The 21,608-nt window shown below is 40.4% G+C and overlaps 2 protein-coding genes across 2 annotated transcripts; both read right to left on the minus strand.

Moving 5' to 3' along the window:
* Positions 1–1,191: 1,191 nt before the first annotated feature.
* Positions 1,192–3,491, minus strand: LOC115680093 (pentatricopeptide repeat-containing protein At5g66500, mitochondrial). The gene has a single exon (XM_030603831.2). It carries the CDS (start codon positions 3,375–3,377, stop codon positions 1,779–1,781), a length of 1,599 nt encoding a protein of 532 aa, XP_030459691.1. The 5' UTR covers positions 3,378–3,491; the 3' UTR covers positions 1,192–1,778.
* Positions 3,492–5,259: 1,768 nt separating this feature from the next.
* Positions 5,260–12,805, minus strand: LOC115680127 (auxilin-like protein 1). Its single transcript, XM_056312237.1, has 8 exons — positions 12,206–12,805; positions 7,336–11,365; positions 7,137–7,212; positions 6,907–7,004; positions 6,761–6,826; positions 6,576–6,665; positions 6,043–6,219; positions 5,260–5,711 (listed from the first exon to the last, which is right to left on the minus strand). Exons 1-8 carry the CDS (start codon positions 12,613–12,615, stop codon positions 5,676–5,678), a joined length of 4,983 nt encoding a protein of 1,660 aa, XP_056168212.1. The 5' UTR covers positions 12,616–12,805; the 3' UTR covers positions 5,260–5,675.
* Between the last annotated feature and the right edge of the window lie 8,803 nt (positions 12,806–21,608).

The raw sequence follows: 21,608 nt of genomic DNA on the forward strand, positions 1-21,608 counted from the left end.
AGCCACTAGGGGAGAGTGACCCCTGACAATGTCAACCGAACGCCGAGCTCTAATACCAACTTACAGGGGTCTCGTACCAAAAACTATAGCTGATAATAGAGGGGAGTCCCAAAATTTATATTCAAGACTAGAACGCCCTGCCTAGGCGATGTAGAACGCTTACTTACTTACGAGGTCTCATATCAATAAATATATTTGATGGTAGAGGGGAGTCCCGTAGCTTATATTCAGACAGGGCGGCCAGAAGCTATAGCTGATAGTAAAGGGGAGTGTATATTTAAATAGATTGAGCAACATAATGGAATGTATATTCATGCCGTCGAACAAATAGAAAAAAAAGATAAAAGACTTTTAAAACCGTCTTTCGAAATTAATGGCAAAAGGACACTATAAGTGCCATAAGTTGTGTACGGAGATCACTTTGATGCCATAAGTTTTTTTCGGATCACTTTGGTACCAAATCAGAGGAAAAGAGATAACTTTAGTGACTCCGGCCAAAATTCCGGCAAAAAAAAAAAGCCACGTCAGATTTCCGGCAAGCCACGTCAGATTTTCGGTGAGTCATGTCAGCATCGGAAATTAATAAAAAAAGAGCCACGTCAGATTTCCGGCGGCCATGTCAGCATTGGCACTAAAGTGATCGTTTTTCAAAAAAGTTGACACCAAAGTGATCCGAAAAAAAGTTATGGCACCAAAGTGATCTCCGTACACAACTTATGGCATTTATAGTGTCCTTTTGCCCCAAATTAAGTAAGAGAGAGAAGAATTTGATAACAGCGATACTCTTGAAAAATAAAAAGAAAAAAAAAATTCTTCATCAGCTCTATGAGGGTCCAAACAAAATGGTGATCATTCCCCTCCAAATAGGAAGATTTTCCAAGGTCCCCTAAGCATTACAACTAAAATTGAACAGTTTATTACGAAATTAGGGAAGTTTCATATAACCCCTTAATGGAAGCTGCTAGTTAAGCATGATTGCGTGCCCAAAACTTCTAGGAAAAGTAGGGAAAAACTACCAGAAAATTGGACTTAGGTTAGCTCCAGCCGGCCAAAGTTCTAAATTCTTGTCTCGAAGTTTATTCGAACGAAGGCTGGTCTGAACGTTAAGCAAAAACTAAATCGAGCTTCGCATTTGATTCAAACCGCCAAGAGGATGCACAGGTACAGAATCAGTACTAGCTGAAACTGATGTTGTCAACCTGAAATGCCATCCTTTATCCTACTTTGAGATTTCAATTGGGGAATCCTGTACTAGTGAACCAGGGAAAAAGGAGTGTCAAAACATGAAACGAAATTCTCAGCACAGGGACGCTATGCTGGTATAAATAGGTTCATTTCCTGAATCCCAAGTGCGAAAGTAGAAAGAAGGAGAAGTAACCGTCAAGTTCCTGAGAATTTCGCTGATGAACTGTATGGCCCGAATCAACTAGCTTCGACCCACGAGAGTATTTGAATCAAAGGTTTATCCTCATGGTGCATCCGGATAGGATTCCTTCATCCGCGAACAAAGGTATTAGTAAGCACGAGCAATCGGAGCACCGCGCACACATCAGTGACTCGGTTCAGCACAGATATGTACTCAGAATCATTGCCATCGTTCAGTTATCCTTAAGAAACCCCAAGTTAGATAAGTGTGGAAGCTTTACTAATGCCAAGTTCGCAGACCATGGCTAGAATAACTCATATCTGACTAACGGAAATAGCCGCGTCACTGCACCAAAGTGGTAGTGCTCAACAAGCTCTTCCACTGTGTCAGTTATGAAACGAGAATGCCTTCCTCATGGTGACCTAGCAGTGACCCAGCTACTTCCTTTTTCTTTGACAAGCCCTTTCTTCCTCATTTCATTCCTCATAGTATCTACAGAGTCCCACATACCGAATGCGGCATAAAAATTCGAAACCAGAACGTAATAACCCGGCTTATCGGGCTCCAATTCCAACAGTTGCTTCGCAGCATGCTCCCCCCTAGAGAAATCTCGATTGAGACTACATGCATTCAGCAAAGCTGCCCAGACAGCAGCATTAGGTCTGCAATTACTCTCGACCATTTCGTGAAACACGCACCAAGCATCTTCTGTTTGACCTGCCCGACCCAAACTATCAATGAAACAAGCATAATGCTCTGGACCAGCGTTCAAACCATACTTATGCCTAGCCAGGTTGATGCTTGCCCTACCTTGATCCACCAATCCAGAGTGACCACATGCTGATAAAACAGCAAGAAGGGTCACGTAATTTGGTGAGACTTCACTTCGGAGCTCACCCATCTTGTTGAAAAGCACAAAAGCTTCAAGCCCGTCGCCGTTTATTCCATATGCATCTATCATGGTTGTCCAAGAAACCACATCCTTTCTCAAAATGCTATCAAACAACGTCTTTGCGTGACCAACTTTCCCGCACTTGGCATACATGTCCAACAAAACATTGCACAGCTGAGTGTCGGAGGTGAACCCAAAACGTATTGCCACACAATGTATCTGCTTCCCAATCCACAAATCTGAGTTCTCAGAGCAAGCTGCAAGAGCACTTGTGAGGGCAATAACATTTGGTTTCATCGAAGACATTATTGAGAAGGCCTCTTTATACTTCAGATTCCTAACACAAGCGGAAATCATTGCATTCCGCATCACACTCTCACTGCGATCGACACAATTATAAACTTTCAAGGCTTCCTCAATACGCCCAACGCTGGAGTAAAAATCTATCAAGGCTGTGGACAAGACCACCAAGTCTCGGCCCATAACTACCACCATACCATGAACCTGCTTCCCCTGAGAATACGCCTCGAGCAGAGCACAAGCCTTAAGCATCGAACACAAGGTAAACTCGCTGATCTCCACATTTTCCTTCCTCATACCTTCAAAAATGTGGAGCGCATCCTTCGCGAGGCCGTGACGCAGAAAACTCGAAAGCAGAGCATTCCAACTGACAACATCCCTAAATTCCATTTCTCCAAACACCTTCACCGACTCGCTCAAGCAACCATACTTGGAATAGACGTCCACGAGGGCGGTCTTGCTTATGGTTCCGGAGTCTGCGCCCGTCTTGATCATCAAGCCATGCACTAGCCGGCCGCGCTGCGGGTGCGGAAGCGCCGAGCAAGCCCTCAAGACGGGCGTGAAAGTATACGCGTCGAGGTCGGTCCGCGACGAACTCAACCGAAGGAACAGGACCCACGCACCAGCAGCGTCGCCGCAGCGGACCCGCGAAGCAAGGAGGGAGTTGACCGACCGGAGGTCCCGGTGGGGAATTTCGTCGAACGAGTGATGGGTGTGGAGGCTGCGCGCCGGGATGGCCCGAACAGAGGAGGCTCTGAGATTGCTGAGGATGGCTTTGGCGGGCAAGTGGGCGAGACGACGGCTGATGCATGGAAACATCAACGACGGAAGCGGTTTCAAAGATCAGTCAGCGAGTGGGACTTCTCATGTTACACAGTTTCAATGAAGCTTGTCAAGAAATGAATGGGCTTTCCCAAAACAATGGAGGAATGAACTGCATTGCTCTCGCGTTTTACTATGTTCATTATTATTTTTCAGCGCATTGTAAAGTAAAATGCTTAATCTTTCCTTCTTTTCAATATGTTCCAGATGAAAAAAAAAAAAGTGTATATTTTATTGATGTTTGGATAAGTACACTGAAAGTACTAAAAATTATCACGAAATGCAATTTAGTTCTAAAACTTGTTGCGAAAATACAGTCGAGTCATAAAACTTTCAAAAAGTGCGATTAAGTCATAAAACTTGTCATGAAAGTGCAATAAGTACAATCAACGGAAGGACTTGATTGGATCGATTTGACAAATTTCAGGACTTGTTTGCACAAATTTTAAGGCTCGATTGTACTTTCATGACAAATTATGAGGCTTCTAACGCACTTGTCCCTTAATATTTTCTTCACATTATTTATGAATGTGGTCATTCTCTTATAGTAATTTATGTGATTAAAATAATAGTATGAAAGACGAAACTGCTCACCTTAAAGATCTTTTGTACTTATTTTTATCTCCCAATTTCATGAATTATCTCCACTAATCTCATGGCCAAGTAAGTATTTTTGCATCATGCATCTTCTATATTCTTAAGACGGTTTTCTTAAAGTAAAAGTTGGGGTTAACACGACCGAAAGTCTCGTGATAAAATTGGTACAAAATTTTAAATTCTACAGCCATTACAAATCTACCTAAAGTTCAAGGTAAAATTGGGGTAGAATTTGGGATTTCAACGGATTTCCCAATCTCAACTCGTTTTCTTTGGATCTTGCTTCCCGGGAGACCTTTTCATGTTGAATTTTCACGTCGAACCCACATCAAATGCCGATCATCCCAATTGTGTTGCCACACGTGTTTTCACATCAGTAATTTAAAAGGATATAGGATAGAAGCTAACGGGGTAAAATTGTCGAGAATGGTATTCGTTTGGGATTTTTTGAGACGCAAAATTATTTCTAGATCAATGGGACATTGATGTATTGATTTTGGATATTTTATGACACGAAAATTCGTTCAATGTAAACATGAAAAGAGTATACCAAATTTGGGGTTTTTTGCGACACAAAAATTGATTCGAAATGAATATGTAGCGCGGTTCGAGATTTCTCGTCGTATAAACCTTTAAAAATTATAATACTAAAGCGTAGACAAAAAGAACAACAGCAGAATAATTACGAGTGTGGGGGCACATCGCGCGTGATCTCATCTTGATTATTAATTATGATGGCCGGTTCTGCAACGAGTAGAGTCTGTCGCCTTTTGTTCTCATTTCGATATTGAACCGTAGTAATTCAGGGCATGTCCCATTTCCACCATTAACACATGACCGTCCAAAAGACAGATGGATCACCTTTTTCTTTTTTTTGGGGTTCAAAGATCACCACCATGATCAGTATGAGCTTAATGCTTACAGATGCCAAAATAACCATCAAAAAAGAAATAACACCTGGCAAAGTAAACCGACTTCGACAGGCAAATTGACCTCAAATATCAACTCGTTGGGATAAAATTATATTACTTGGTGTGTCTAAGGAAAGTGTCACGGTCCTGAGATTTTCTATGCATCGTTATTCATCTGAGAAGGCCGGGCAAGCATCTGTACTGTTCACTAGAATATTTCAAGGGCTGGCAAATTGGTCGGTTGCAAGGTGACCTCTCATTGGTAGATAGTGAGGTGACATCTTCACCGTTAAATCGAAAAGAGATCAACGCAAGCTCACTTGGGATGAAATTCCTAAGTCGCACGAGTAAAGGAACACGCTAGATCAACATGCTTCAAAAGTTGGAAAATTCTCTGCCAACTAATCGTACTTTGATCACCAAATTTCTACTTCATTCACATCCTAGCGCACAACAGAGGGGAGGACATATACAGGACCTAATGCTCATGAAAGGATGAGCCGTGCATTGCTCCAAAAATAGGAAAGACAGGATGATTCTAATTTCCCGGTCTCCAACAATGGATATTGGACTATCAGAAATTGCTTCCGCAGCACAAAGAGAGCGACTTACTTTCTTCCATCTGTACACGTGTTAAACCTAGCTTGAAGACTTGAAAGAACAAACTACCTTGAAGACTACTCTTACATCCGAATATTGCTAAGTATAGGTCGTTCTTTTCCGCAGCACCCACGAGCTACGGTAATGGCTCTAATTACATCGAGATAGTGGAATGTGAAATCATGGGCTATCGCTCCTCTGAGTTGAATTTGTTCCACGCCTCCTAAGATTGATGGACAAGGGAAGAAGACACATGAGAAAAGGTGAAAAGAGAAAGCAAACTAAACAGGGCACTCTCAAGATCTTATTGAATGGTTCTTATAAACATAATGCTGAATTACGTACTCTTAAAATACAAATGCACACCATCAATATGAATAACTCATTGCTCTAATCACATTTTGGTTGATAATCGCATGGCCATTTAGTTATGTGGAGATTAAGTGTCAAAATATAACAGTTTCATTTCAGCCTTAAGGTTTTTGGTGCTTACAAGTGGCTATGCGCAGGCAAGTTGAAAGCCAAAAGCACAGGTCAGAATATTGGAGACACACCTTGAGAAGATCAAAGACCTTTTCGCAGATGTACTTCTGCTGAATACTTGCACCTCGTTGTTGTAATTTGTCAGGATGAACACAGAGAGTGGCCTTCCTATAAGCTCTCTTGACTGCAGCGGAGGTTATCACTTCTGTCAGTGGAACGGGTTGCCATCCACTGTCAGGTCCTAGGATCTGGCAACCAAGGAAGTCCCACTTTAAGAAAAACTTGTGAACCAGTAATTTATCAATTTTCTAACACATCTATGTATGAACACACAATGTCTAAGGCACAGATGCAAAATACTTCAAAAAGAGATCTTTGGAGATCTCAGATGGGTCGATATCAATGGTGACTCATTATTCGATGAATCATTTCTTCGGACAGAAGAAGATAAGAAGGCCCAGAAAGTCTATAAAGTGATTTCTTCAGTTTAATTTGGCTGTTGGGTACATAAACTTAAAAGACTACAATTTCAATCTTCTTCCAGCAATACAGGAAAAGCAGGCTAGATTTCTTGCATGAAACAGATAGAAGTGCAAAAGCATACGTATTGCAACGTCGAGAGCAATGCACGTAGGTTCCCTTCTTTACTGCTTGACCACCTTTTGACGTCCGCATCAAGATTTTCAGCCAATCTCTGCAATTGTCACATATACAAGAGAGCGAATGAACCAAGATCTGTACGACAGCTGAAAGATCCACAATATATCACTGTTATGGAGAAACACTTACGTTTCTCTCTGCTTGCTCTCTCTGAGCAAGCAGATCTCGCATGTTCTTTTCTGCAAGAGCCTTAGCCTGAGGGCACCACAAAGGTGGATTAGTCATCAGGATGTTTCAAAAACCATTTTAAAGCAATGGAAGAGGAGAAATCATACTGCTCGTTCAGCTGTCCGTCGATGTCTCTCTAACCTTGCTCTAGACCTCTGAGCTGATTCACCTTCCACTCCTTCAGATCTCTCAGCATTATGAGAACCTTAGATACAGGTAAACCGAAACATTACAATCAATAATAGTTAGGAGATGGAAACAGAAAATAAAGACACGCAGTTTGGGTTAAAGCGCGCGCGCACAGTGTTAAAACTATTCTAGCAACCATACTGCTCACCACTATATCCAGAGGAGTATGCATATCTTGAACTGCTGGAAGAGCCTGCACTTTGGTTTTGTGTGTCCCTCAGATCCTGCAAGACAATATCACATAAGACACTATCAGACAAAATGCATGCCAATGTAGAGATAGCGACAAATCCACTAAATCAAAATATGTTCGCAGTAAGAGAGAAGTAGGAAATAATTGCACCAACCAATGATTGTGAACTTTCTCTCATTCCATTATATCTTGAAGTGGGGAACTTATCAGAAGTGGCCTTCTCAGCCATTGCCCTTTCAGCAGCACGCTCTCGAGCCTCTGCTGTGGCTCTCTCCACAGCAGCTCGTTCTGCCCTGAGCCTCGCCTCTGAAGATGACTTCTCAGTAGATGTTCTTTCCCGGGCCTCAGCACACACCTTCTCCAATCTTTCACGTGCCTCCGTAATTGCTCTTTGCCTAGCTTCAGCAGTTGCTCTCTCCAAAGCAGCCCTTTCTGCCCTCTCACGAGTTTCAGATAATACCCTTTCGCGGGCTTCAAGGGTTGCTCTATCAACCGCCATCCTATCCTTTTCTCGTTCCCTTTCTCTTTCCCTCTCCTCCTCCAGCTTTCTAAGGCGCTCCTTTTCCAGTCCTTGTTCTTTTCTCAACCCATCAGCATCTTTCAATTCTGTTATCGTTGCTCTATTTACAATCTTCTCTATTCCAACTCCAATATGGGGAGCATTGTGCTGCTTTCCTGTTTTCTGAGGGTTTAGTAGATCTGGCTGAGATGTCTCTGTCTTCTTTCCAATATCAAATCCCTCTTTCAAGACTTGAGTTGATGTAAACTTATCCTTCTTTTCATTTTGCTGCAACGGAATCCGGTTCTGCTTGATATTATCTTTTCTCTCTCCCTTTTCATGGCCAGATTTTCCCTCATTATATGAAGTACTGCAACTGGCACGTGAGACTCTTCCACTAGCCTCAACATCCATCTGCTCAACCCCAGCAAAAGTAGCACCAGTCGTCTTATCTCTGTTGTCCAAAGGCCATGACTCTCTGATGTTGTCCATTTTACATACATCCTCTCTATTTTTCAACTCGGCTTGGGCCACACCAGCAAACTTACTACCCTCATCAGTCATCTTTGTAATTTCAACTGCTGATGGTTTCTTTTCACTTCCAGACTCATTCCTAGAAACTTTATTGCCCTGAGTAGAGGCCTCCGTAGTTGTTGATGTATCCAAGTTTTCATCACATTCCCCAGGCGCACTATGTGACCGGATATTCTCATTCCTATTTTGCCAGCACGCCTGATCCTTCTGAGCTAGCATACAATCTTCTGTCAGACTACTAAATTCTCCCATATCACTTACTTCGTGGAGCCTGTCATTAATCACTTCAAACTCAATATTATCTTTGAATGCATTATCCAGGTCTTCCAGTTCGGATTCCTTATCAAATGCTGCTTTGATCTCTTCATTCGTCTGGACATCCATCAAAACTTCGCGATTTTCTGCAAACCCAGAAGCCTCTTCAACACATTTCTCGTTGTCTTCATTTGCTTGAGATTTATCGCCCACTTTTTCAGCTGCTCCTCTTCCACTAGCCGGCTTTAGCATCTCCCCACTGTCTTCCCGTTGCTTACCTTCTGCCAGTTTTTTCTCGTATTCATCACTTACATGAGCTTCTTTTAGTTTCTTCTCTCTCTCTTCCACTTCAAGAGCTTCTCTAAGCATCTTCTCCTTCTCTTCCTTCTCAAGAGTCTCCCTGAAATTCCTCTCAATTTCTTGCTGCTCACGAGCCTCTCTTAGTCTCCTGTCCGTCTCTTCCTTCTCAAAAATTTCCTTTTGCCTCCTCTCCTGCTCATTCGCTTCAAGTTCACGAGCCTCTCTAAGTCTCCTCTCGTTCTCTTCCTTCTCGAGAATTTCCTTTCGCCTCCTCTCGTTCTCTTCCTGTTCATGAGCCTCTCTTAGTCTCCTCTCCTTCTCTTCCTTCTCAAGAATTTCCTTTTGCCTCCTCTCCTTCTCTTCTTGTTCACAAGCCTTTTTTAGTCTCCTCTCCTTCTCTTCCTTCTCGAGAATTTCCTTTCGCCTCCTCTCGATCTCTTCTTGTTCACGAGCCTCTCTAAGTCTCCTCTCCTTCTCTTCCTTCTCGAGAATTTCCTTTTGCCTCCTCTCCTTCTCTTCTTGTTCACGAGCCTCTCTTAGTCTCCTCTCCTTCTCTTCCTTCTCAATAATTTCCCTTTGCCTCCTCTCGTTCTCTTCTTGCTCACGAGCCTCTCTTAATTTCCTCTCTTTCTCTTCCTTCTCAAGAATTTCCTTTTGCCTTCTCTCATTCTCTTCCCGTTCGCGAGCCTCTCTTAGTCTCCTGTTCTTCTCTTCCTGCTCGTGAGCCTCCCTTAGTCGTCTCTTGCTCTCTTCTTTTTCTTGAGCTTCTTTTAGCTTTTCTTTGTCTTTCAGCTCCTGGAGGTTTTTCAATTTCTTTTCCTCCTCTTCTTGCTTAGACACATCTGGTAATCTCCCTTTCTTTTCTTCTTCTTCAGCAGTCTCTTCCTTCTTTCGACCGTTTTCTGTCCACTTGAGATCTCCCTCCAGATTCTTCTCAGTATTTTCAATCTCGAACGTCCTCCTTCTGCCATGCTGAATTTTCTCTTGCTCGATAGCTATTCCAGGTCTTCTCTCTTCCCAGTCAGAAATCTGCTCTCTTAACTTGTAACTCTCCTTTAATTCTTCCTCAGATCCAAAGCTTGGGCTCACCTTTTCCAGATTCTTCCCATCTTGCCCATGCTGCACACCCTTTCTAAGGTCAAAGTCATTCACTTCACCCAGAACTTTGCCCATGCTCTCATCTTTCTTCACATATTGAGCATTCTCAGGCCTACTACAAGTTTCAATCTGATGCGAAGCCATGTTATGCTTTTTTTCAATCCCTTCACTCTGAACAAATCCTTCAACCACTTTATCTTTCCTTTCAGGGTCTTTTTGCCTATGGACCTGCTTAGCTGCCGTGGGATTTTCCTTGTTACCCATCCTTCGGCCACTGTCATCAAACTCCTTCCCCCTATATGCTTCTCTGACCACTTTCATCTTCCTACTGCTTTCTTGAGTCTCAAAAGCTTCAAAACCTGCGTTTTTCCCAATCTGCCCATTGCCATGATCGTTATCATACTCAAGAACTCTTTCCCTGTTTGTATGTTCATGAGCCCCTCCAGATCTATCAATTCCTGTCATTTCTGAAAGCAGTGTTGCTTCTTTCCATTCAGCAGCTTCCTCAGAGTAGCCAAACATCTGAGAGGAAGACGATCCTTTCCCTCGTCTTTTGGAGATATTTTCATCTGTACTACCCTGATGTGGCTCCATCACATTCCGCGTTATGAAGCTTTTCATTTCACCGCTATCTCTCTGATTGGTGGCTTGCACTCTCTCAACCTTTCGACTATCCATTCCGTCGGCCACCTTACTTCTTACTTTACCCATTATATCTTTAGAGTCTTTATGAGAACCCAGTTTTGTACGGTGCACACCCTCCTTCTTTCTTTCCATCAAGTCTCTGGCGCTTCTCAGTCTGGCTTGAGCTTTGTCCATCGCATCTTTCATTGCAGCAGCAGAGGCTACTGCTGCAGATGAACTGGCATCTATCTCTACATCAAAGAAACGGGGAGAACCATCACCTTCACTCCCTTCAGGAGACATCTCCTTCCAGCTTGAAGCCAATCCACTGGCATCTCCAATCTTGAAATCAAATGCAGGCGGCGGTCTCGAGGGTGGTGGCAGATGAGATGGTTCAGTCCTGAGGTTGATCTCCGAAATCGTCACAAATGCCTTATTGGGGCAAGAATTCATTCTTCCATATTCCCTCTGAGGTCTCATATCGTTTTGATATGTTTCTCGGAAATTGTCCGTGTTAGAGAGGTGTGATACAGTCTTCCTAAGATGTTTGCCTTTTCCCTTCATCCTTTCCCTGCAAAAATTAACATCTAGGTTGTCGTCACAAGTTCGCCACGAGGATGGATCTGAACACTCTTGATATGGAATAGCAGATCTTTGATCTACTAAATATGAGAAACCGGGAACAGCATGTATCTGATTTGCATGTCTAATCCCATTTGAAGTTTCTGAATTGCTTCCAATGTTGGCTTTATGGTACGACATGTTGTACTCTATGTCGGCATCAACTGAATTATAAGGATCCCCATTTGAGAAGTATTGATTACTCCCGGAATGGTCTGACTCCTCGGACATATAATCTGATGCTGATGGGGTCCTGTGAACAAAGAAGTTGAAACCGAAAACATGCTCTACAGTTAAAAGAAGCCCTGCTTCGCTTTGAGTCGGTTAATAATGCAGCAAGCCATGATATTTACAGCAAATAGCTTAATTCACGGTCTGTATGAAGATTATCACTTTAGAATTCAGAGTCTTTGCACACAATCATGAGGAAAAATGAGAGAATTAGCTGAAAAAATGAGTCACCGCACTTGGACAACAAACAGACGGTTTCCCATACTGAAAATACTCAAATTTCGCCCGAAAATGAAATATTTGCCTTGACAGAAAAGTTCGCTGCAATGCAGTTAAACCTGCCAAGTGACCGGATAGATCAAATTCAAGTAACTTGCACTTGCAAGAATGATTTGTCCCATCCACCAAACCCCACAAAACCAACCCCAAAGAATCACAAAAAGAAAAAGAAAAAAAAAATAAGAAGAAGGCCCCGTTTTGACATCTACACTTCACCTGGAAGCCCCATAAACAGCACCCACAAAGCAAAATCTCACCATCCCCAAGTAACTAAACCAGTCAATGACCAAGCGATCCTCATGAAACTCATTCAGCAAGCTAAAAGAGAAAAACAAATAATAAGAAGAAGATAAAGAACTTGATGCATTGTTCTACAAGCAAAGAACTCCTGACTAACTAACTCACCAACCAGAAAACCATTTAAATAGAGCAGAAACCGGACAGCTAAAGACAATCGCAGTCGCATTCTCTACTCTGAAAACTGAACTAAACCGACCCAAGAAAAGAAGGAATTTCAAAAGAAAAACCCAACAGACATTCAAGCCGAAGAAGAAGATAGAAAATGCACGCGCACGGCACGTACCAAGCTTCATCGCTGGACCCGCAATCCCCACCATTGGCCTGCCCGGCCAAGACCTCCCGCCCGTCGGCGAAATCCAGGCCCCCGGGCCCGCCGAACACCTCGGAGTAGTCGAACCCGGGGCTCCGGACGTCGACGAACGCGCCGCCCCCGCCCCCGCCCCCGGCCGCCGCGGCAGCGGCGGGGGGGAGATCCAGCACGGGGATCGCCGCGGCCCGGGGCGCGTGGAAGCCGCCGAATATCTCGCCGTAGTCCTCCGGGCGCGGGGAGAGGAGGGCGGGGACGCCGCCGTACCGGGGCGGGCCGCCGAAGACGTCGTCGTAGAGGGCCTTGGCCGCGGCCGCGTGCTGCGGCGGCGGCGGCTTCTTGGGGAGCTTGCCCGGGCGGAGGGAGGAATGCGGGAGGTTCTCCATTGCCCGCGGGGCCGCGAGCTCGCTAGGGTTTTCGCGGGTGCGCGCTTCGGCGGAGATGGTGGTGGTGGTGGTGGTGCGGGGTGGTTTCCGGGCGCTCGATTTCCGCAAAGATTGTAGCTTTCTTTCTCTGCTAGTTGCAGAGAAAACAGAGCACAGACATAGAGAGAGAGAAAGAGGAGAGAGAAAAGAAGGGGATGGAAAAGAAAAATATGGAAATACGGAAAAATAAAAAAAGGGGAAGGAAAGGGCATTATTTTTGTATTTTTTTGGGTGAAATGACGGAAGTGGGTCTGGGGACTTTTGTACGGCGTGGCTGTGATTGTGGGGCCCGAATTTTGCTGTTTTCGTGAATAATAATAATAATAATAATAATAATAATAGTAATAATAATGCGTGATTTTGTTCGGCTGCTGGAGGAATTCGGAAGCGGAAATTACTGGTTTGCCCTCTTCCTTGCGTTGTATTTACCGACAAGGATTAAAGAAGCGATGGAATTCCGACTCTAAAAGCTTTACTTATTGGGAATGAGTGACTTGAGTCATACTCTTCATATGAGACATCAACTTGGGCACGGAATGAGTGACTTCAAAGACGAGGCGACAGAGATTGGAATTGAATCTTGTCGAGATCAAGTAGGTATTGCACCCAAATCAAGAATGGAACGTGACATGAGAGAATGCCGTGCTGGAGACGGTTCAGTCGTGCTAAACATGGACCTTCGGGAGGCTCGAGTGAGGAGATGCGAGCGAGATACAAAACCATCAGTCAAAAGGGGGCAATGGAAGGATACGAGTCGGAAGAGATGTGTAAGGAAACAATCGGGAAAGATATGAAATGTCTAGAGATTCCGGACGATCTATTGAAGGAACCGAGCTCAACGATCGAGATAATATAAATTTTAATACAACAGACAGCAAAGCACATATGAGCATGTGCTCGAATGAAATTTTCAGTGAATTCTCCTTTTCATGTTATCTCCCTAATCTTAATCTTAAAGTTGATCATGTGTGTTAGCCTCTGGGTTTCAAGAGTAATCCCACGACAGCACACTTGTGGCAGAAGCTTGCATGGAAGATGAATCATTGATGCTTGTGGGAGATAGCTTACAAGCCAATCAAACTAAAACCTTAATTTAATGCCAAAAAAAAAAATTCAACAGAGATACATCAATTCTCTAACACAAACTTGTGGTTTGGTTTTCTCGTCCTATTTAAAGACAGATATACTTCACCCTAAAAAAAATAAAAATAAAAAAGACATTGGACATTTTATACATGGGGGAGTCCAATCATCATACATGCATTTGAAAATTTTAGGTGCCTATCCACGTTGAGCATAATTTGCTACCAAACCGTCCTAAATCAATGATAATGACTTTTATTTTTGTATATATATATATATGAAAAGTCCTTGTCACTATTTTACAGCTTTTTTTTGGATGCATTAACATCGTGGAAATTTCGGTCCTCTTTGGAGCCTCCAAGCCATTTGCAGAAAACCGACATGACCCTTACTTCTTTTTTATGTTATCTAGTTGCATAGTATAATGCCAGAGTGAAATAATTATTATCTAGGATGGCCCGTGATAACCTGTCGCAAACTGATTTTCACCTCGCAAAATATCCTGAATCGGTACCCTGCAACACTTTTACCCCGAATTAATATTCATTTCACGAAAAATTCTATTCTTTGTTAGCAGGGTGAGACGTGCCGGTTTGAGATTCTTCACGAGATGATATCAGATTGAGATAAATGTGTATTATGAGGGTACCGGTCCGAGAATTTTTGTTGGACGAAAATTGGATCAGGGAAAATGTGTCATGAGAGTACCAACTTAGAATTCTTTCATAGTATTTTCCTTTTTTCTAGGAGAAATTCATGCAACTCAAAAACTTTTTTTTTCTCCTTTTGGTTAATTGTACATGCTATTTTGCTGTAGCTTAGACTATACTTTTTTTTTATTATTTTTTTGCAATCTAAAAGCATGGTCATATTCAAATTCAAGTTGAATTGTACATTCAACAAGAGCCACCATTAAAATTGAAAGTAAAAAATCACTCCCAATCTCATAAGTCATAATTAAAAGTTTAAGCTATTCGAAACAATCTCGCAACGTACTTTTCAATTGCCTCTAGACAAAGGGGTGTGGACATACTATTTAAATCGTCCTAATCTTTGAAGCCAATCATGTAGCATTTCACGTGATTAATTCAACACAAAGAAATTAAGCTAGTGCTAGTGTGTGCTATTGTGCACTTTTTTTTTTATAACAAATCTTGAATAAACCCATATCTCTCATCAATAATTATATTCATTCATCCAAATCAATTAGAATAATTAAAAATTTATATAGGAGCATATCGAAATCCATGATGGTGTGCCAGCAAGATCTCTCATCCAACTCATGAGGAAAAAAAGAAGTAAAAGAATAGAAATTAAAAGAAAAGAAACAAATAGCTAAGACAGAAGAGACTAATGTGGCATAGTAGGACCATGCTAAACGTGAACATTTATACAACTGGAAGCTTCCACACATTCAGAAGATCTATGTTGCAGCTGCTGAGATAGATACAAAATTAATAGGTGGTCCTAATTCATTATTAGCCCTATAAGTCTCTATCTATGTATTGTCAATTACACGGCTCCTACAAGTCTATATCTATGTGTAGTTTTACATTCTTATCCATCTTTTTTTTTATGAGTTTAATTGCATAATTAATCCGATGATCGATTAAGAGTTTCGCCTTGGACATCAGTGGCTAGCATGTGTGATCGGGTTAAAAAACATTTACTTTTTCATCCATGTAGTTTCACGCCTTTTTCTAATCGATTTCCTATACTTTTAATTCGTCTAATTAAGGCCTTATGCAATACACAAATTTTGTAATGAAGTCCCTTCGATACCAAATGCAACATAATTCAGCTGATATGGCTGTTGGACGATGTCTAAGTATGATGCGAACAAACTATGATATACCCATGGGGACGTCATGAAAAATTTAGTCAATGTGGACGATGTCAGAATATGATGTCGATAAAACTTAGCCAATGCAGACATTCATGCTGCGAAAATTTCATCCATGTCACATTGTGACGTCGGCTGACAACTATATTAGCTAGATTTATTTGGGTTTGGTATCATAATGATTTAATTAGAAAATTTTATGAAAATAGAAGGATTCGATTAGACAAATTGTTGTAGCAAACGAGGAAAAGCAAACACAGAACACGAGGATTTACGTGGTTCGATCACAACGTGATCTACGTCCACGGGCGAGGCAAGACAAGATTCCACTATAATCAAAGAGAGTACAGTTTTCAAAAGTCGAAACAACGACAAAAGCTCACAGCTTACAAAACTCTCTGAAAATAAAATTCTCTCTCTCTCTCTCTCTCTCTCTCTCTCTCTCTCTCTCTCTCTCTCTCTCTCTCTATGTCAATGAGAAAACCTAGCCGCAGTATAAATAGTGCTCCCGAAATTTTTCCTCGAGGGCTACGCCCCCGAACCCCCCGAGACATTGGTTCGCTTGCTCCAGCTCGGGCGGACCGCCATTGAGATTTGTTCACTTGCTACGAGTTGGGCCTATCGGCCCAACTCTCCGCATCACGAACTAAATCTCAATTTTCGGGTCGCACAAAAATATGTCGGGTCGGGTGTTGAATCGGACCGAGAACATAAAATTCAAGACATATTTAACACAAATAAAAAGTGCAGGGCCTTGATTAAATGTAAAAATGCATAGACATGGATGAGAAGTAAAATCTAAAAAAAAAATTAAGCTTAAGCACAGTTGGCCGCCAAACATCCATCATGAAAAGAAACCATGCCTTGTCCCCAACTTGGAAACTTCATTAAAAAGGAAAGCAAGAGAGCTTGTGTTTCCGTCTTAGTATTGCACAAGCTACTCTTAAAAGTGTTTTGAAGACACTTATTAAACAATCAATTAAAAAAAATTCATAATTTTCAATACATCAATCACTCTATTACTGTGCATAATCATAATTCTCAAAATCAAAATCGAATATACTTCGATCAGTGTTACGAGACAAACTTTAACGTTACTCTTTATTCTATTTCCCACTCTTTTCTTCTTTGTTTCCTTTGATTTAAGAAGCTATTGTGTGTCCCATCATTACCTTCTCTCTCTCTCTATCTCAGACACTAGAACTCCTCCCGATCTCTCTCTCTCAGACATAAGAAAATACAAGGGAAAATGACACAAACAGTCCCTAATTTTTATCTCAATGTGCAATGCGGTCCCTAAACTTTTAATTTGTTCAAAGCCATTTTTCTCAATTTGGTTCCCTAATTACATAAAAATATTTAATGTAGTCCTTTCATTGATTCAAGTTTAAGAACTACATTGAATATTTTCTTATAATTCAAGGACTACATTGAATATGTATAAAAAATGCATGGACTATATTGAACATTAGGCTAAAGTTCATGGACTACATTGAACAAATTAGAAGTTTATGGATCAAATTGTACATCGAATCAAAGTTTAGGAACTATTGGTGTAAATATCCCAAAATACAAAGCCCGAAACGAGGTTCTTTGCGTTCTTGACGATCCACTTTAGCGTTTGGCTTTTGAGGTCTGTCTCTATATAGAAAGAACCATAAAAAAGCACTTGTTTCTGCCCTCTCATGACCTTCCCAGTTTCCATTTCTTCCTCCTCTTTGCATCGTTCGAAGATATCCCCAGAAAAGCAAAATCGCGCGAGAAAGACAAAGTTCGATTTCCGACACATTTTCTTAGTTTTCTTCTCCTTTTTTAAAGTCCAGATTTTTTTTTTCTCTTTTTGAGCTGGTGGCTTCTCGTCCATGGAAAAAAGCAGGGAAGTGCTGCTTCTGAAATTGTCTGAAATAATCTTTGACCCATAAAAAAAAAAGAAGAAGAAGGAAATTTGTCTGAAATAATTGAACCAAAGATGTGGGCCCCCATGAGTACGAGAAAGAGGAGCTCCCGTGGGCCCCGACACCCGCGTTGGCCGCTTTTGTTTTTTTAGGGTCACATCTAAATGGGCTCAAGCTGTCACCATGTTCTGGAATTAAAGTCCATTTCTTGATTTACATGCTCTGCACGTTGTACACCATACGTTTTGAAATAATAATAATAATAATAATAATAATAATAAATTGTATCCTGGGATACGTCCGAACCGGTTTTTAGGCATATTTATTTTGTGAAAAATAAATGATGTGAAAAATATTTTCTTAAAAGTGATCGGTTGTGTCATTTACAAATATGAATAAACGAAAATTGTTGCCGGAAACAAAAACATTTTCATTGACCAATCATTTCGAGCGATACAAGTAATCAGTTTAAGGAAAATATTTTCCCGAATCGTTCATTTTCCACTAAACAAACACACCTTTAACGTCTTTTCTGATTGATTCTGGCCGGTTCAACTTGTTTGATAAAATATTGAGCAGTAAATCCAATTTAATCTTTGAATACCATTTTGAAAATATTATTCCATGTAAGAAGAATTAGTGATTACTTCTTGATAATGTCATTACACGTCGCAAGATGGAAATCAGCATTGTAAAATCACATTTAGGAATGTTTCGACTTCGCTATGTTGATGCCAGATGAGTTCGACATCGGAGGATCTGTTAAATTTATTCGAGGATTTAGGGAAGATTTTTTCTATGAGCCGTACCGGTGGTTGTCAATTCCCATTTTGGCTTATTAGTTGACACAATTATCAACCAAAATATTTGGTTGTTTCGGCGGGAATTCGAGCTATACTTTTTAGGAATTAAGTCCTAAACCTTATCATGTTTTGCTAATTCGGTCTTAAACTTTTATATTGTGTCAATTAAGTCACAAACCTTTTCACATTTTGTCAATTGAGCCCATTTAGCCAATTTTGGTTGGAATCGACATAAGTATAATAAGGATTTGTTTAGTAACGTTTTTGTTCAAAAATAGTTTTTTTTTATTTCTATTCCCTGGACGAATTTCTGAGCAAAAGAACGTGTTTGGTAATTGCACAAAATTTATATTCCCAGAATAGAAAATGAACAAAAATATGTTTGGTATGACCCAATTTTTCATTTAATTATAAAATGTCAGTGGAGATTTAACAATTCATGTTTGAATAAAACTATACTAGAAATAGAAATAGAATATATTATGATATAGAATTAGATGATCTTAATACAATCATAAAGAAAATTACTCCTTATAGATAAAGCAAATACTAGGTGGTGGTCGAGGAAATTGCAGTTTAAAGTTTAGAGGTTTAGGGTTTGGGATTTGGGACTTGGATTTTAGGGTTTCGGGGTTTGGGATTTAGGGTTTGAGTTTTAGGTTTCGAGTTTTGGGGCTTGGGGTTTTAGGGTTTTATGTTTAGGGTTTGAGGTTTTGCGATTTAGGGTATTAGGAGTTAGGGTTTTGGGTTTATAATTTTAGGATTGTGGTTTTAGGGTTTTGGGTTTGGGTTTTGGGGTTTGGGTTTGTGGTTAGGGTTTTAGGGATTCGGGATTTAGGTTTTGGGGTTTTGGGTAATAGGTTTAGGATTTTAGGGCGTGAATGTAACCATTCTGTTTGCTTATTTTTCTATTTTTTTGTTTTCGGGAACAGGTTTGGAACAAAAATCCATTTGGTAAAATAATCTCATTTTTTTTTATTTCTAGGACAAATTTTGGTCCATAAATAGATTCGAAACAGAAATGAGAAATTAACATTTTTTACTTTTTTATTTCTATAACAGAAATAGAAATAAAAACTCTCTTTTATTACTCACCCTGGCCGCTCGCCGCCGCCCACTCACCGCTGTTGCTCGCCGGCCGCTGGCCATCTGCCGTCGCCTGTCTCCATTGTCGCTCACTGGCCGTTTGCCACCACCACTGCCGCTCATCGGTCGGTGGGAATAGAAATTTTGCATTGTTATCAAACGTATTTATATTTTAGAAACATAAATTTTGTGTCGTTATTAAACACTACTTTTTGCTCAAAAACTCGTTCGGGAAAAAGAAATAGATTTTTTAATTTCTAACCAGAAATAGGATCGGGAAAGAGAAATATTATCATTCGCGCCCTTAGCGTTTAGAGTTTGGATATTGAGGTTTAGGGTTTAGATGTTGGGATTTTGGGTTTGGGATTTATAATTTAGGTTGTAGGGTTTAGCATGAAAATATCTTGTGAAAAAGAGAGATAATTGATCTTGTTTCTCTATTATTTTTCCTTTTGTTTTTGGGAATAGACAAATAATTTTTAAATTTTTTTTTCAAATTTATTCTCTGGCCACTTTTCTATTTCGGGAAATAAAAACTGATGTTAGAAAATGGATCTATATTCTTTTTTTATTTCGAAGAATAAAAAAATAAAAAATTTGGAACGTTACCAAACACACGTTATCACTCACGACTTTTTGATAATTTTGTCGAGATTCCTCTTATCGATCCTGTTCACGTTAGTGGTGCTCATCAATCACGAGATCGTACGCGGAATGGATCTTTCTTGTTGTCAATGATGAACCCCAATTTCCTTCCTTCCTGCACTGAAATTTCTTGGCCGGCGTACATAGTGGGGAGGACATAATGTACGACGAGCAGACTGCCTATCATCTATTTTTTTTTTCTCTTTGTTTGAAGGTGGTGGGATTGCGATTCCATTGAAAACTAAACAAATCCAGACAGTACCTGCGAATTACGTACGGAAGTCGACCAATGATTCGTTTTATGCTGTGTCCTTTCTCTTCTGAAGTGATGCTTCTACCTATAATGAGAAAAGATAAAAAGAAAGCAGAAATCCAGGGATCAACATTAAAAAACTTCAAAATTGGGGTGACATAATGGAATTATTCTACACACACACATATATATATATATACAGACACATATATATGTGTATGTATGTATGTCTTTTGGTCCCAAAATGGTATATTTACGAGGGAATTCCAGGTTGGTTGTGGCCGGGAGTGCAAATTATTTTATTTTATGGGGGGGGGGGGGGGTAGTTTCTTTTTGAATTTTTCTCTTTCTTTTATTTGTTTTTCCTAAAAAGAAAAAAAAAATGTGTGGAAAAAGCATCCAGTTTTGGCATGACTAGCGTCGAATGGACTAAAAGTGCTCGTTTTACTTTGAAAATGGCAAACGTGTGCAAAGGCCTGACGTGTACATAAGGAAATTGAAAATTGAAAGATCATGCAAAATCACTTTATTATGAAATATCGAAAAAAAAATACCGTAAATTTTATTGAAGCAGTATCCCTTCCTCAAAGTTTCGTTTCAAAATGCCTCGTGAACTTGATTGTTTTAACTCAATAACCTCTGAAGTGGCGTCCATTTCCCGAAATTTTCTCATCGACTTGACTTTATTGCAACATATGTTGTCAATTTGATCACTTTGGTCCAGTAACTACTTAACTCATAGTCGTTAAAAAATAATGGCCCGCCAATAAACATTGCTCGTTATTTACATGTTTTGCCCCTTTATTAGGGGCATTTCCGAAAAAACCCATTTCTCCAATACTACTCACACTTGCATAAAACAGTTAAAATGCCCAATATTTGCCCCAACTTTTAAGAATTAAAAAGAACGAATTAGGGTTGTTCAGGTATAGATTGAAAATATGAGGAGAAAAGGAAATTAATTGTTCTTAAACTTTAGCCTAATATGCAATGTCATCCTTGGACGTTTAATTTGTTCGATGTGGTCATTGAATTAATCTTAAAAGTTCAATCCGGTCCTAAAAATTTCAATTTGTCCATTCTAGCCCCTCACAAAGTCAAATCAGTCCATCAGGACTATTTATAAGTTTTCACAATAACACTATTGCCTAGATTTTGGAATATTTCTTTTCCATTTCAATCCATTTCCTAAATTAATAAATAATATGTTATCTTTTTATTACCATTCTTATCTTTACGGGAAATCCATCATAAACCCCAAACTATGTCTACTGCGACACATTTATTCTAAACTTTTTTCTATGACATAAAAAATCCCAAACTTGTACCTATATGACCCATTCGCC

Source organism: Syzygium oleosum, unplaced genomic scaffold (assembly GCF_021117445.2).
Source record: "Syzygium oleosum isolate NSW1041296 unplaced genomic scaffold, Sole_v2.1 Sole_v2.06, whole genome shotgun sequence".
NCBI lineage: Eukaryota > Viridiplantae > Streptophyta > Magnoliopsida > Myrtales > Myrtaceae > Syzygium > Syzygium oleosum.